Raw genomic sequence first — 13,043 nt, 5'->3', positions numbered from 1 at the left:
CACCTCCTAAATAGTACCTGCTCTCCCGGTTTAGAGTACTGTTGTTTGATTATTTTTCTCACCCCACACTTCCTCAACAATGAAACAGCTTATAAAACACTAATTACTGCTCCAAAAAGAAAATCAAATAAATCAGCTCAAACACTGGAAAAAGGAGCTGCTGTTACAGCGACAATTTTTCCTGATCCTCATCTTGGATTACCCAGCCTCAAGGTGAACAGTTTGTCAATATTAATGTGTTCAATGCAATGACCACGATGGGAGGAGTGTACTGTCTTTCGCTATTTCCATTAATCCATGGTAATAACATGAATTTTATCTGATTACTGATGTGACTGATCATATCTTTCCTCTATAGTAAAAAAAATGCTGGACAAAGGAAGGAAGTCCGGCAGAATCTGCAGAGACAGAAACAGCATTAACAATTTGAGTTCAATATGATGTTTTGGAGTGGAAATAAATTCTGAGGAAGAATCACAGTGAACTCTAAATGTTAACTTTGGTTTTCTCTCCACAGGTGCAGCCAGATCTTCAGTTTCTCCAGCATTTGCTGTCTCTGTTAATTTCAGATCTCCAGCTTCCTTGAAGTATTATACTTTTTCATGATGTCTATTAGACTTAAAATAGACAAAAAAAATCAACAATGTATTTAATAAACAAATGGATTGCAATTTGAAAATATAAATCTTTACTCCTCGAAACTCTCTCACACACACATGCAAAGATTCATATTAAAAAAAAATGTTTGACCATAGCAAGACCTTAGCTCAAGGGCAAAGCAGAAGATAAAGTGTGGAATGTTCACGGCTCACAAAAACAGATATCACCAAACATAAGCAATTGCCCTGGGATCTTTGTCAAGGCAGCTTGTTCAGGAAACAGTAGCTATGTTATAAATTCCATCAGACAACTACATTTCCAGAAAACCACAATTTCAGATGCTGGCAACTTGAATCCGAAATGCAAAACATGTCAAGTCAACTTACTTGCAAGATGAGAAACTTTCAAAAGCTCTTTCAGTAGGAACAAACTTCATTAAAACATACTGCGCTCATTAACCATAAACAGTCCAACATCTGTAATTTGAATTTTACACTCAATTTTTAAACTTGTTAAAAATTCTAGCCTTAAGGAAAAAATATTCCAGCCTTTCCGCTCAGTGGAAGTTTCACCAGTCAAAAATACCTGCTCCAATTCCATCAATACAGGTGAGACACGCAGCATGTATGAATCCAGTCACAGGATCAAGCCGAAAATTGCCAATTTCATCCAAGTCCACGACATTTGCAGTCACATCCCTTGTTGTAACATTCATGAATTCCACCCAGGACAGGAGATCTCGGATACTTAACACACATCGACGCCCAAACTCTTGATTCTTTAACCAGTCAATGAAATCCAAAATAAGTTCAGCTATATCTTTGCCTGCGATATACAGGGAGGGAGGGGGGAGAAAAAATGTGACAGGAAAAAAATGACCATCTACTTGAATTACACATTTTAAACATGTTGTTTCTCATTTCGCTCACTGTTTCTTACATTTCCTCATACACTCAACAGTCTTGGAATAAGATGACTACAGTAAACCCATTCACAGTTCTTGGAAGTTGTTGGCCTTGAATCATCGTAAGAATACACAGTGGAGCATAAATTAACTCAATTTTCCATCCTCTTATCGTTCAACCCACCAAAGATTTCCTACCCAATGTCACAATTAGAGTGATAGTTAAGGTCTTATTCTCTGTGCATGATGTACAATGAACACCAGTCTTCTGACCTTCTAGAATAGCTGACATCACAAAAGCATTCCTGTGACAGACCTAACATAGAGCATCTATTTTATGTTTACTTTGAATTAAGTCAGCCATAGGCTTAAGAGGAGAAAGTGAGGTCTGCAGATGCTGGAGATCAGAGCCGGAGATGTGTTGCTGGAAAAGCGCAGCAGGTCAGGCAGCATCCAGGGAACAGGAGAATCGACGTTTCGGGCATAAGCCCTTCTTCAGCCCTGAAGAAGGGCTTATGCCCGAAACGTCGATTCTCCTGTTCCCTGGATGCTGCCTGACCTGCTGCGCTTTTCCAGCAACACATCTCCGGCATAGGCTTAAGAGTACAGGAGTAATTGCTGCCTCACAACTATCAAAACCCAAAGAGCCTGTAGAACATCTTTTTAAAAGACGAGGAAAATCTACTTTTAAAATCTATTCCAGTACAATACATGCACAATAAGTTGCAATAACTGACAAGACTTCACAAAGAACAGGATTCATTCATGTAACCAATAAACTGATGAGCTGATGGAATTTCATCAGGACACATATGGGTGGCTGTCTGGGGGGAATTTGGAACTGCTCTCAGTGTCTGTGTGGGTTTCCTCCAGGTGCTCCAGTTTCTTCTACAGCCCAAAAACTTGCAGATGTAGGCAGGTTGGCAATGCTAAATTAGCCTGTAGTGTGCAGAAATATGCAGGCCAGTTGGATTAGCCATGGCAAACACAGGGGTGGAGTCTGGGCCAGGGTGGGATGCTTTTCGGAGGGTCGGTGCAGGCTCAGTGGGCTGAATGGCCTCTGTCTGCATGCAGGGATTCTATAATTCTAAGTATTACATTTTTCATCCCATGCCATTCCTCAAAATGCACAAAACATCCAACAAAATAAAAAGAAAAGTCAGCAGCACATCGCACCTTCATGATCTTGCTCATCGAAAGACAGCCCAGAGCTTAGGTTATGTTGAATTATCGCCATCATATCCTCACGGCTATTGATAGGTGGACACCAGATCTCAGTAAATCTGTTCCTCAGGGCTGGTGAAAGCTGAAAGGGAAGCAATGGATTAATTCACTTTACAAGCATTCATGGCTTTAGATTTAAAAATTATCTTTTAATATTACATTGAGACAATAGGAAACAATTTTTTGTTTTTTCACAGGATGTGTCCCCTGATTAGGCCAGCATTTATTGCCCACCCTGAACTGACTCGGAACAGGTGGTGAGCTGCTCCCTCGAATCACTATGGCCCTTGGAGTGGAGGCACACTTGCAATACTGTTAAAAAGGGAGTTCCAAGGTTTTGATCAAGAGGGAGTGAAGGAATGGCGACGTAATTGCAAGTTAGGGTGGTCTGACTGACTTGGCTCAGGAACTTGTAAGTGAAGGTGTTCCCATGCATCTACTGTCTTTGTCCTTCTGAATAGTAAAGCCCTTGGGATCATAAGGTGCTATCAGTGGAGTTCTGGTGAGTTATTACAGTGCATCGTCTAAATGGTACATACAGCTGCCATGTGCATTGCTGGTGAAGGTTTAAGGTTATAAACAGGATGTTCAAGTGGTTGGTTTTTCTAAATGGTGTCAAACTTCTTGAGTGTTGCACCTTTCCAGGCAAGAAGAGAATATTCCATTACATTTCTGGCTTGTGCCTTGTTGATAGATTACTGGGGAGACTAGAAGAAACCTACTTGTCAAATTCCTAGCAGTGGATGTGCTCTTGTTGCCTTAGTAGAACTTAGATAGAGCTTCTAGTGAAAGGTGACCCCTCTGGATATTCAACTGGGTATTCAGGGATGGCAATGCCATATAAATGTCAAAGGCTGCCAGTTAGATTTTCTCATGTTGGAAACAGTCATTGTCTAGCACTTGTGGCACAGATGTTACTGGTCTCTTATCAGCCTAATGATGGGTGCAGTCCAGGTCTTGCTGTATTTGGACACCCAAGTAATGGGGGAGAAGGCATCTCTGAGAATGCGACAAGAGCCAAATTCATGGCATCCGAAGCAACTCAGCTGCACATTGTGGTGGAATGGGGGTAGATAGAAGAGCATTAGTGACATGGAAATATATTGTAAGAGCAACAAATAGACATTTCTGCAGCCACAGACATGACACCAGCACCTGCTCCCTCTCTCAGTCATAAGACCATAAGATACAGGTGCAGAATTAGGCCATTCATCATGGCTGATATGCTTCCAACCCCATTCTCATGCCTTCTCCCCATAACCCTTGATACCCTTACAATGAAGGTCAAAGATTTCACTGAGCAGCAACTGGATGCTCTGAAGGGGGAAAAGCAAACTATCAAAGGTGATGGTCCATGGTGGTTCCAACTCTCAAATAAAACAAGAGGGATGAGGACCTGAAAGCAGAATATCAGGAGCTAGGAAATTAATAAAAAAATAAAATGATCTCAGGATCACTCCCAGTGCCACAAGCTGTTGATACCAGGAACTGTAGAGTAGAACTGTTCATTGCTTGACTTGAGGCCTGGTGTAGAAGGGATAGACTGTTGAGAGGGATCAATTCTAGGGAAAATAGAATCTGTAGAAATTGTTCAGGTTGTATCCAGCAGGACAGGAACTAATATCCTCAGTGTTCACTAGTGCTGCAGAGGAAGGAAAATAGGAACCAGAGTGGGCAAACAAGAGTGAAACAGAAAACAGGAGCAGGAGCAGACCATTCAGCCCTTCAAGCCTGCCCCGCCATTCAATATAGCATCATGGTTGATCATCCAATTCAGTACCTACTCCTGCTTTCTCCCCATACCCTTTTTGTCACAGAAAACAGTTGAGGTGAAAACATTGAATATTTGCCAAGGAGGAGTTCGATATAGTCCTGGATGAAGAAACTTCTCATCTCTGTCCTAAATGCCCTACCTTGTATTCCCAGATGGTGACTCTGGTTTTGCACTCGCAAATCACGAACATGCTTCCTACATTTACGCTACCTAGTACTATTGGAGTGTTTACAGATTTCTAGATGTTATAGAAGGAGATTTCCCCTCATTCTACTGGACTCCAGTAAATATGGTCCTAACCAACCTAGATCTCTTCATACTTCAGTCCTGCCACCCCAGATTCAGTATGGTGAATGCTTGTTGTACTCCCTCCGTAACGAAAATGCCCATCCTCAGATAAAGGAGACCAAACTTCACACATTACTCTTGGGCTCACCAAGGTCCTGTAAAATTGCAACAAGTCAGCCCTGTTCTTGTACTGGAGTCCCCTCACTATGAAGTCCAACATACTATTCGAATAATGGGTCAAAAATTCAAGGTAGTTGCAAATAAACCAAATAAGCTACTCAAGATATCTACAGTAGCAGTTCAATAAGGCAGCTCATCAACACCTTCTCCACAGCGATACACACAGACAATAAGTGTGACCTGGCCTATGCCCGCATTCCATAAACAAAAACAGTAAAACTTACTACTTCTGGGAATATTTCAGACAAGCACATGCAATGCTTTCACAAAGGAATAGATAAGTACACAAGCATACATGAACATGTAAACTAGGCTACCATTCAGCAGGAAGGAGAGAACACTGCATGAATGGAAATGTCATATGGCATTAAAATCAGTCAAAAGTTAACAAGGTGTGGCTCTCAGTGTCCTGGTTAATGTTTATCCCTCAAACCAATATATAATTTTTAAAAATTCACCTGGTCACTATTACAGTGCTATTAGTGGCAGCTTGCTTTGTGAAAATTGGCACCCAGATTTTTTCTATTCATGTTGCAACTTATAACTACTTCAAAACAAAACTACATTGGCTACAAGTGCTGTGGTTTATGAGAGGGTGTGAAACACTGGTTATAAAAGCAGTGCTTTTCTTCCTGCCTAGATCATTAGCCATCTACATATTTTGTTGATCATACTACAGCGGAACCTCAATTATCCGAATATCGGATTATCTGAAGGGGATCTCAAGGTCCCATTTGACAATGTTTCTAAGAGCTGTTTCAATCCTGATCGCGTCTTTTGTTTACAGGTACAATGATTAAAAACGAACTTGGCTCACTGAAATGTTGCAGAGGACAGTCCAGGCATCATCTCTAAATGACTGTCCTCCTTCTCTCTCTCTCTCTCTTTCTCTCTCGTGTGTGCATGCTATTTCATTATTTGGAGACTTAAGCCACAAAATCAACAATAGTCTCACTGTTGGTGTACAGTCTGGCTGCTTGGAGATGGGATTGGGGGGTGGGAATGCACAGAGTGCAGGGTTGGGGCTGCGGGTTTGGGGGCAGTCGTAGGGGGTGAGGTCTCGTGCGCAGTGTGCTTTTGTCTAGCCTTCTGAATGGGGAGCAGACTTCACAGAAAACTGAGCCTCAGGGGAAATCAATTAAGCGAATAATCAATTATCCAAACAAAATAGTGCCCGCCCATTTCATTCAGATAATAGAGGTTCTTCTGTATATCAATTCAAATCATAGTATCGTAAACATGCACTTACCTCTTTCTTCCCAAAATCCCCTCCAGGGTTCATGGTTGCAAGTATCCTAAATCTGTTTCCAGCTGTAATGAGCTCCACAGTATCATCTTCCCCAGTCCCCTTTTCTGCAAGCAAGAGTGACTGTTCATCTTCCAGGACACTATATGTGCATTGAAACATAAAATACAAGTTTTTAGAAAACAGATGAAAAACATTTAGAAACAAGCCAATTCCTGCTCTAAACACACTGAAAATGAGCTGGTGAATTTGATTTTAACAACACCTGTTGAGTCTTTCCAAAACAGAATCATCCGCCAGTGAGATTTCATCCATCAGAAACATGTTATCTTCCTTCATTGCAAGCACAAGAGGTCCATCCTGCCACTCAAACAGTCTGTTGGGGTTGGCATCATCCTATCGATCAAGAAACAAATCTTAAAAAGGTGCAGACTTAACCTCCAAAACAAAAAAAAGCCTGGAGAACAGGACTGCTTGCCAATTTGTGTCACATGTATAGGACGTTTATTAACACAGATAAATCTGGTACATCTCACTAGATTACAAGGCAACAACTTCCATGCAGTACCTGTACAAAGTTGTCTCAATTCCTGACCAATTCATATTTCTAGCTGGTTCACCCACTACTTCACTACTCTATGCACACAGTCTAGTCACTGAATCTTTAATCGTCTTTAGAAACAAAACAAGCTCCTCAAAACATCAATGAGAATCCCACCAACCAATGAAACAGACTTAAAAGGGTAGAGTGGCCTATGCTTCCATGATTGTGCCTGAAAAATAGTGCCAACCACCACCATTGATCAGATTTCTTGCTGTTTAGTTCCTTTTTGAAACACGTTGTTATGAATTGCTGTATTCTCACATGATGTCTAACTGGAGAAAAAGAACGATTGGACAATTGCTTGCAATATGAATATTAACATGTTCCATCTTATTTATTTTCTGAAAAATTCCTTCCTAAACCTATCACTTGGCTGCGAGATTCGGCTTCTCAACCTCTTTACATCAGCGCCCATTTTGTTTCATTACACATCTATGAAGCCCTCTGACTGAACAGAATGGCAGTGTTAAAGGCAAACTGCTGTACCTTTTTTTCCCTGGGCTGTACTGAACAGAAATTTGAAATCTTTTATTAATCGAGCAGATGCACTATGTCAACATTGGGTAACTAATGGGTAACTAAAGAGCACACCCATTTCCAAGTGTGATTTATGCATATCTTAATGCATTTCAAGACACTGCCCACAATTATGATGCAGGTTATCCGCAGACCATTACAGAACATGGGCACACCTCAATCCATAACCAGTCATTCAGACAGAACTGGGGCATTTTCTCTTCAATTTTACTCCCTGCTCCTCAAAACATGTTTCAGCTTAATACAAGTTCAGGTCCTAACCTGCACTTTCCGTTCCACAGTTAGTACACAACCGGATTTGTTGTACAAGCATAATTCTTCAGGTTTATTTTCTATACTTTCTATCCCCACTTTTGAGCCATGGAGCACAGCCAAAGAAAATAATTCAGGTCAGCAACTCCAGCAGCTAGTTTGGGAATGTAATGACGTAATCTGGTGGTGATGGGGGCATTTTCAACCTTTCATTAACTACTTGACAAGGGTTGACAATTGGATTACTGGCTTTAAAAGAGGATAATCAACTTACCTCTTCGCTGGAACTATGTCTGACAGGCCTCAGACCCCCAAGGAAGTCAGATGTCTCCAAGTGCAAATGACAATTCACTGCGTGCAGCTTCTGATTGAACAAGGAAGCAAACATCTGACACACTGTGGTCTTACCACACCTATGAAAAAAGGAAAAAAAAAATCTCACATTTAGTTATCTGATCATTAGACAGCAAAATAATGGGAAACAGTGGAGAACTGATTGGGCAATAGCACAATGACCAATACAGATTTGGAAGCAACAAATTACATCTTAAATTCTTGAAAGACTTCATTTGGATGCAGGTAAGAAAAAAGAGCCAAGCCCACTGAAATGCAGATTCTTGCATCAAACGGATAACATGGAAACAGTACACATAAGACTATAAGCTTTAGAAGCAGAAGTAGGCCATTCAGCCCATTCAGTCCGCTCCAAAGAGATCATGGCTGATCTGATCATCCTTAACTCCACCTCCCTGCCTTCTCCCCAGAACAATGCCAAATGGTAGGGGATGGTCAGGGCATTGTTGAGGCACATACAGAATGCTGGGACAATACCAGGACAGGAATTAAAGTGAGAAAACAATGGTCAGATTTCATGAGCAGTCCAATAAAAAGCTATCCACATGGTGATTTCATAAGTAAGAAAATAGGCAGTACAAATCATAAGACAATATGACAGCTATTAGAGTTCTTCAGAGGTAGCCCTGGATTCTTTTTGTACATTCTCAGGAAGTTGGCACTGGTTGGGCCAACATTTATTGGTCACTCTTAAGTGCTGTGGAGAAAATGACGGTCAGCCACTTTCTCAAACTGTTGCAATCTGTGTGCACAGATAGTGCTGTGGATAAGGAGGTTCACTACTTAGACCCAGTGATTGTGAAGGTAAAGCAATATTTTCCAAGTCAGTGAATATCCAGCTTGCCTTTGGAGGGTGCTATCAAAGATGCCTTGGTAAGTTGCTGCAATGCATCTTTTAAAAGGTACACAATGTTGCCACGTTTATAGCAGGGGGAGCATATATATAAGATAGTAGTTGGGGTGCTAATCAAGTAGGCCGCTGCACTGAGTTTCTTGACTAATGGAGCGAAAATCATCCAAGTGGCAAGTATTCCATCATACTTCTGACTTACATCAGCTTTAGAGAGTAAGGGGAGTAACTTTATGCAGAATCCTCAGCATCTGGCCACTTCTTGCAGCCACAGTATTTAAGACCGGGCCAGTTAAGTTTCTGGTCAATTGTGACTGTAAAATGTTATTGGTATCATTTAATGTCAAGAGGATATTATTTGATTCTCTCTCTTGTTTGAGATCATTACTTGTTTGATACTTGCATAAGATTAAGTGAAATGTTTTTGCCACACAACAACCCATGTTCAAATCTTGTCTACATGCCGCAGAACATTAAATGTGGAATGCTTCATTATCTGGAAGAGTTGCAATTGGTACTCATTATGCAATTTTAAAAAATTCTTTGAAATGTTTTATTCATTCATGAATGTGAGCATATTGGCTGGGCCAGTATTTGATTATGCTTACTCAGAATTGAACATCCCAAACTTTGACATTATGTAATGAAGATCATGCTCCGAGCAGCAGAGGATGCTTGGGCCAAGGATACTGTCCAGGGCTGATGTGAGTTAAGGTGTGCCCAAAATATAATGTTTATTCCCACCCGATTCCCTTTGACTTCGATTAGGGTTATATAAGACTATCGGGGCTCCTTGATGACACACTTGGTCAAATGTTGCCTCACTGTCAAAGGCAGTAACTTTCAGCCATTTCTGAATTCGGCTCTTTTATCCATATGTGAAAGATGTCAGGAACCACATTAGTCTGGCAGAAACCAAACTAAGCAAGTGAACAGTAAAGGCTGTTTTATTACACTGTCAACAAACCCCCTTTCATCATTCTGCTGATGGTCAGCATTATGTTACTGGGGTAGGGTGGACATTTGGACTAATTAGATTCACCCCTTTTAAGGAAAAGTCATATTTGGGCAACTTTACAGAGTGAAGGCAGAAGTCAATGTTGAAGTTCTAATGGAACAAATTATAGGAATGGATAATTCTTGAGCACACGTCTTCAGCACTGCAGCTGGAATTTTGCCCCAACCTGTAACCTGGGTTATATATAGGGTGCTGAGTTACCTCTTGATGTTCTGTAGGCTGAATTAAACCAGCTAAATACTGGTTGCTTCATTTATAAGGACCTCAGGAAGAGGTGGATCATCCACTCAGCACTTGAGCTGATGTATTAATATTGTAAATGCAATAATATGCCCAAATTCCTCCAAATAGTGCAATTTTGCAACTTTATGCAGTGACGATACTATGGCTTGAAAAGGCATATTTTGTCCTTTTTTTTTGAAGAAAGACTTCAGCAATTAAGAGCCGAGCTTCTCTTCCAAGTCAATAATGTAAACACGTTGCGAGGCCTTGGGGGCTTTCTTTTAAAAAGTTGGAACAATAGAAGCAGCGTGAATGGATGGAGTCAGGCTTCTACAGAAGAAGGAGAAAGTGAGGTCTGCAGATGCTGGAGATCAGAGATGGAAATGTGTTGCTGGAAAAGCGCAGCAGGTCAGGCAGCATCTAGGGAACAGGAGAATCGACGTTTCGGGCATTAGCCCTTCTTCAGGAATGAGGAAAGTGTGTCCAGCAGGCTAAGATAAAAGGTAGGGAGGAGGGACTTGGGGGAGGGGCGTCGGAAATGTGATAGGTGGAAAGAGGTCAAGGTGAGGGTGATAGGTCAGACTGGGGTGGGGGTGGAGAGGTCGGGAAGAAGATTGCAGGTTAGGAAGGCGGTGCTGAATTTGATGGATTTGACTGAGACAGGCTGGGGGGAGGGGAAATGAGGAAACTGGTGAAATCTGAGTTCATCCCTTGTGGTTGGAGGGTTCCTAGCCGGAAGATGAGGCCATCATCTCCCAGACCGTCCATAACCTCATCACCTCGGGGGATCTCCCATCCACCGCCTCCAACCTCATAGTCCCACAACCCGGCACCTCCCGCTTCTACCTCCTGCCCAAAATCCACAAACCTGACTGCCCCGGCCGACCCATTGTCTCCGCCTGCTCCTGCCCCACCAAACTCATCTCCGCATACCTTGACACCGTCCTGTCCCCCTTAGTCCAAGAACTCCCCACCTACGTTCGGGACACCACCCATGCCCTCCACCTGCTCCATGATTTTCGCTTCCCCGGTCCCCAACGCCTTATTTTCACCATGGACATCCAGTCCCTGTACACCTCCATCCCCCATCACGAAGGACTCAAAGCCCTCCGCTTCTTTCTTTCCCGCCGTACCGACCAGTACCCTTCCACTGACACCCTCCTTCGACTGACTGAACTGGTCCTCACCCTGAACAACTTCTCTTTCCAATCCTCCCACTTCCTCCAAACGAAAGGAGTAGCCATGGGCACCCGCATGGGCCCCAGCTATGCCTGCCTCTTCGTAGGATATGTGGAACAATCCATCTTCCGCAACTACACTGGCCCCACCCCCCACCTTTTCCTCCGCTACATCGATGACTGTATCGGCGCCACCTCGTGCTCCCAGGAGGAGGTTGAACAGTTCATCCACTTCACCAACACCTTCCACCCCGACCTCAAATTCACCTGGACAGTCTCAGATTCCTCCCTCCCCTTCCTCGACCTTTCTATTTCTATCTCAGGCGACCGAATCAACACGGACATCTACTACAAACCAACCGACTCCCACAGCTACCTGGACTACACCTCCTCCCATCCTGCCCCCCTGTAAAAACGCCATCCCATTCTCCCAATTCCTTCGACTCCGCCGCATCTGCTCCCAGGAGGACCAGTTCCAAAAACGCACATCCCAGATGGCCTCCTTCTTCAAGGACCGCAATTTCCCCCCCCGACGTGGTCAACGATGCCCTCCACCGCATCTCTTCCACTTCCCGATCCTCCGCCCTTGAACCCCGCCCCTCCAACCGCCACCAGGACAGAACCCCACTGGTCCTCACCTACCACCCCACTAACCTCCATGTACAGCGCATCATCCGCCGTCACTTCCGCCACCTCCAAACGGACCCCACCACCAAGGATATATTTCCCTCCCCTCCCCTATCAGCATTCCGTAAAGACCACTCCCTCCGTGACTCCCTCGTCAGATCCACACCCCCCACCAACCCAACCTCCACTCCCGGCACCTTCCCCTGCAACCGCAGGAGGTGCAAGACTTGCGCCCACACCTCCCCCCTCACCTCCCTCCAAGGCCCCAAAGGAAACTTCCATATCCGCCACAGATTCACCTGTACCTCCACACATATCATCTATTGCATCCTTTGCACCCGATGTGGCCTCCTCTATATTGGGGAGACGGGCCGTCTACTTGCGGAGCGTTTCAGGGAACACCTCTGGGACACCCGGACCAACCAACCCAACCACCCTGTAGCTCAACATTTCAATTCCCCCTCCCACTCCACCAAGGATATGCAGGTCTTTGGACTCCTCCATCGTCAGACCACAGCGAAACGACGGTTGGAGGAAGAACGCCTCATCTTCCAGCTAGGAACCCTCCAACCACAAGGGATGAACTCAGATTTCACCAGTTTCCTCATTTCCCCTCCCCCCAGCCTGTCTCAGTCAAATCCATCAAATTCAGCACCGCCTTCCTAACCTGCAATCTTCTTCCCGACCTCTCCGCCCCCACCCCAGTCTGACCTATCACCCTCACCTTGACCTCTTTCCACCTATCACATTTCCGACGCCCCTCCCCCAAGTCCCTCCTCCCTATCTTTTATCTTAGCCTGCTGGACCAACTTTCCTCATTCCTGAAGAAGGGCTAATGCCCGAAACGTCGATTCTCCTGTTCCCTAGATGCTGCCTGACCTGCTGCGCTTTTCCAGCAACACATTTCCATCTCCTACAGAAGAAGGGTTTTACTTAAGCTTTCACTAATTGTTGGAGTTTTGTGGAAGCTGCGACATCGCTCTTTTTTTTTCTCTCTTTCTCTACTACAGTTAAAATCTTGAATTCTCTCTTTGCTGCCAAAATCACATTTGAGGCAAATCTGTTTTACCGATCTCGCCTTTGTCAAGGGTGTACTTATGGGATGTTATTATATTGGAACAGTTACCATTTAGACATTAAATAATCTATCATCCTGTTAAGTTTTCCAATAGAGTTAAAGTTATA

The 13,043-nt window shown here is 43.6% G+C and overlaps 1 protein-coding gene across 4 annotated transcripts in view; it reads right to left on the bottom strand.

Moving 5' to 3' along the window:
• Positions 1-13,043, bottom strand: part of mdn1 (midasin AAA ATPase 1) — a 188,532-nt gene that overhangs the window by 118,172 nt on the left and 57,317 nt on the right. For all 4 annotated transcript variants that reach the window (XM_043686689.2, XM_087982248.1, XM_043686702.2 and 1 more), the window contains exons 30-34: positions 7,884-8,022; positions 6,482-6,612; positions 6,220-6,358; positions 2,681-2,810; positions 1,186-1,425 (exon numbers count right to left, since the gene is read on the bottom strand). In XM_043686689.2, the coding sequence (XP_043542624.2) occupies positions 1,186-1,425; positions 2,681-2,810; positions 6,220-6,358; positions 6,482-6,612; positions 7,884-8,022 (779 nt within the window). The remainder of the gene's footprint in view (positions 1-1,185; positions 1,426-2,680; positions 2,811-6,219; positions 6,359-6,481; positions 6,613-7,883; positions 8,023-13,043) is intronic.

Source organism: Chiloscyllium plagiosum, unplaced genomic scaffold, assembly GCF_037043375.1.
Source record: "Chiloscyllium plagiosum isolate Xiang-an unplaced genomic scaffold, Cpla_swu_hap1 HiC_scaffold_3, whole genome shotgun sequence".
NCBI lineage: Eukaryota > Metazoa > Chordata > Chondrichthyes > Orectolobiformes > Hemiscylliidae > Chiloscyllium > Chiloscyllium plagiosum.
The sequence above is the reverse complement of the archived record's forward strand: the minus strand, read 5'-3'. Positions and strand labels throughout refer to the sequence as shown.